We start from the raw sequence: 3,317 nt of genomic DNA, 5'->3' as shown, positions 1-3,317 counted from the left end.
CGGTCCCCCCGGGGCAGCCCAAGGAGCGGGAAGCGGCGGGCGGGGGCGCATGGGGGGCGCTCCGCTCCCGCGGGCCCGACCCCCCCGGGCAGCCCCGGCTCCGGGGCCCCTTTGCACCGGGGGAGCCGCGCGGGGAGCGGGGCTGGGGAACGGGCGGCTCCTGCCCCCCCGGCGGCGCCCGCGCGCGGGGCGAGCCGCGACACCGACGGGGACCCCGCGGGACGGGGTCCGGGGCACCCCCCTCCTGGGGGTTCGGACACCTCCCGGGACGGGGTCCCGGTCACCCCGCGATCCTGCGGGTCCCGATACCTCCCGGGACGGGGTCCCGGTCGCCCCGCGGTCCCGGGGGTCCCGATACCTCCCGGAACGGGGTCCCAGGCACCCCGCGGTCCCGGGGGTCCGGACACCTCCCGGGACGGGGGTCCTGGTCACCCTGAGTGCTGAGGTCCCGAGGGGGGCCCCTGCCCGGGCTGGGGGCGCCCCGAGGGGGCGGCCGCCGCCGGCCCCCCCGCGCGGGCCGGGCCGGGCCGGGTGTCCCGGGACTCACCTCTTCTTAGAAGGAAAGCGGGGCAGGAGGAGCGGGAGGGGGCGGCCGCGCTGCCCGGAATGGGCCGGCGGTGGCTGGCGCCGGGCCGAGCCGGGCCGCGCCGGGCGGGGCCGCGGGCGCCGCGCCGCGTTACAAGAAGCCGCGCGGTTCCAGGAACCCGAGGGCGGGCGCTCCGCCCGCTATAAAGGGCCTCGGCGGGCGGCCCCGGCAGCTCCGCCGCGCTCCGACCGCGCCGCGCCGCTCCGCGCACAGGTACGGCCGGCACCGCCGCCCGCCGGGACACGGGGGACACGGGGGGACACGGGCACGCGGCGTCCCGCGGGGCGCGGGTCCCCGGCGGGGAACACGGCGCCGCCGAGTGCCGGGGGACACGGCGGGACACGGCGACTCCGCGGGTCGGGCTCGCAGCGGACGTGGGGACGCAGAGCCCCTAACCCGGGTGGCCCCGAAGGCGACGCGGGGACAGCGGCGCCCCCAAACCGAGCGCCGTCGGGGGGCACAGGGCAACGGCGGCCCCGGAGAAGCCCCCGGGGGCGATAGGGAGACGTCCGGGAACCGGTTGTCCCCGTGGGCGGGACACGCGGCAGCAGCGCCCGGGAGCGCCAGGCGCCCCCGAGGGGACACACGGAGCTGGGTGTCCGGAGAACCAGGTGTCCCCGAGGAGGGACACGGTGTCCCGGGAAGCAGCTGCCCGGGGGGGCGCGGGGGGGTGGGGGGGGGCGGTGGTGCCCGGGGGCAGCGGGGCCGGGGACGCCGGTGCCGTGCGGCCGAGCTGAGCGCCGTCTCCTCCGCAGGTGATGCAGTAGCAGCCGCTGCCCGGCGCAGCCGCGCGCCACGCTGGCTCCCTGCGCCATGGTCACCCACAGCAAGCTGCCCGCCGCCGGGATGAGCCGCGCCGGCAGCCTGGACGCCAGCCTGCGCCTCAAGACGTTCAGCTCCAAGAGCGAGTACCAGCTGGTGGTGAACACCGTGCGCAAGCTGCAGGAGAGCGGCTTCTACTGGAGCACCGTGACGGGCGGCGAGGCCAACGTGCTGCTCAGCGCCGAGCCTGCCGGCACCTTCCTCATCAGGGACAGCTCCGACCAGCGGCACTTCTTCACGCTCAGCGTCAAGACGGAGTCGGGCACCAAGAACCTGCGCATCCAGTGCGAGGGCGGCAGCTTCTCGCTGCAGAGCGACCCGCGCGGCGGGCAGCCGGCGCCGCGCTTCGACTGCGTGCTCAAGCTGGTGCACCACTACATGCCGCCCGCGCCCTGCGCCGGCCCCGAGCGCCCCCGGCGCACCTACTACATCTACTCGGGCGGCGAGAAGATCCCGCTGGTGCTGAGCCGCCCGCTCTCCTCCAGCGTCTCCACGCTGCAGCACCTCTGCCGCAAGACCGTCAACGGGCACCTGGAGGCCTATGAGCAGCTCACGCAGCTGCCCGGGCCCATCAAGGAGTTCCTGGACCAGTACGATGCCCCCCTCTAGGGTCCGGGGCGGGCAGGCGACAAGCACAAGAGCGGGGGGCCCGGGATGCCCCCCGGGGCTGCACCCCCCGGACACACATGGCGGAGCCTGGGCCGCGCCGGGGCCGGAGCCCCGTCCCGCTCGTGCCTGGGCGCTCCCGGCTGGAGCGCTGCCCACTCCCGTTACCTCTGGCTGCCTCCTCGCGGGGGAGCCCCTTCCGTGCCGGCCGGGAGGCCGCTGCCTTTTCCCCGGTGCCGTTTCCTGGGACGAAAGCCTTAACGTTCCCGCCTGTGCTCCGGCTCCCTGCACACGTCCGGAGGCGCCGCGTGCTGCTGCTCCCGGAGCCGCAAGCGACATGTCCCGACACCACCGGCCGGGGCTGCGGGCAGGACCGTGATGCCCATCGCTGCGGCCCGGTCCTGCGGGAGCCCCCGGGACGCGGCACCTCGCAGCCGCCTGGAGCAGCATCTGGGTTTTTCTGCCTTTTTCTGTTTTTTCTACCCAAAGGGATGTTTACAGGCTGCCGCGGATCACTGTCTTTTATAAAGATTCCACCTTCACCTCCAGCCTCGCGGGCTGAGCAAACCATGCTTGAAATAGTCAACCAAACCAAAACTCGGACAGAACTTTGCACATATTTATATTTATATTCAGAAAGGAAAGGTTTCCATAATTTATAATAAAGAGCACTATTTTTTAAAGACCCCCCCGGCGTGGTTCGTGCCGCCGCACAGCCGCGGGGCCCCGCGCGCGGCCCGCGCGCTCTCCCTGCAGCCGGCGGCTCCCGCTGCGCTCAGGTACGTCCGGGCGCCGCTCCGCGCCGGCAGAGCGCCTGCGCCTCGGGGTGCAGCTGCACCCTGGATCCCGCAGCCCGCGCGGAGGCACCAGGGCCCAGCCGGCGCGGGAAGGGGCCGCGGGAGCCCCCCGGCTGTTCGGGTGCTGTGCACGGGGCGGCTGCTCCAGGCTGCCAGGAAGCTGGCGCGGCCGGCCCGGCACCCGCCGGAGCTATGCGAGGAATGTCCCGCGCGCGGGTGGCCACCGGCCAGGCTCTGCCCTGCGGCCCGGCCCCGCGCCCGCCACACCCCCAGCGGGCCCCGGCGCAGCGCTGCGGCCCGCTGCGGCCTGCTGTGCTGTGCTGCACCGCGCTACACTGTGCTGCGTCCCGCGGCGTCCTGCTGCGCTGTCCTGAACTGTGCTGCCCTGCGCTGTGTCCTGCCGCACTGTCCTGCACCATGCTGCACTGCCCTGCACTGTCTTGTACCACAGTGGGTCCTGCTGCACCCCGCTGCGCTGTCCCGCACCCCGCTGCGCTGTCCTGCAC

At 74.5% G+C, this 3,317-nt stretch overlaps 2 protein-coding genes across 2 annotated transcripts in view; one reads left to right on the top strand and one right to left on the bottom strand.

Moving 5' to 3' along the window:
* PGS1 (phosphatidylglycerophosphate synthase 1) overlaps positions 1 to 1,401 on the bottom strand; it is a 16,619-nt gene extending 15,218 nt beyond the window's left edge. Inside the window, exons 1-2 of the mRNA XM_026036837.1 lie at positions 1,384 to 1,401; positions 548 to 597 (exon numbers count right to left, since the gene is read on the bottom strand). Of these exons, the coding sequence (XP_025892622.1) occupies positions 548 to 597; positions 1,384 to 1,401 (68 nt within the window). The remainder of the gene's footprint in view (positions 1 to 547; positions 598 to 1,383) is intronic.
* Positions 1,400 to 2,022, top strand: SOCS3 (suppressor of cytokine signaling 3). The gene has a single exon (XM_026036908.1). It carries the CDS (start codon positions 1,400 to 1,402, stop codon positions 2,015 to 2,017), a length of 618 nt encoding a protein of 205 aa, XP_025892693.1. The 3' UTR covers positions 2,018 to 2,022.
* Positions 2,023 to 3,317: the final 1,295 nt, after the last annotated feature.

Source organism: Nothoprocta perdicaria, unplaced genomic scaffold (genome assembly GCF_003342845.1).
Source record: "Nothoprocta perdicaria isolate Ctin4 unplaced genomic scaffold, notPer1 scaffold_187, whole genome shotgun sequence".
Taxonomy (NCBI): Eukaryota; Metazoa; Chordata; class Aves; order Tinamiformes; family Tinamidae; genus Nothoprocta; species Nothoprocta perdicaria.
Note: the sequence above shows the minus strand (reverse complement) of the source record. Positions and strands in the feature narration are given on the sequence as shown.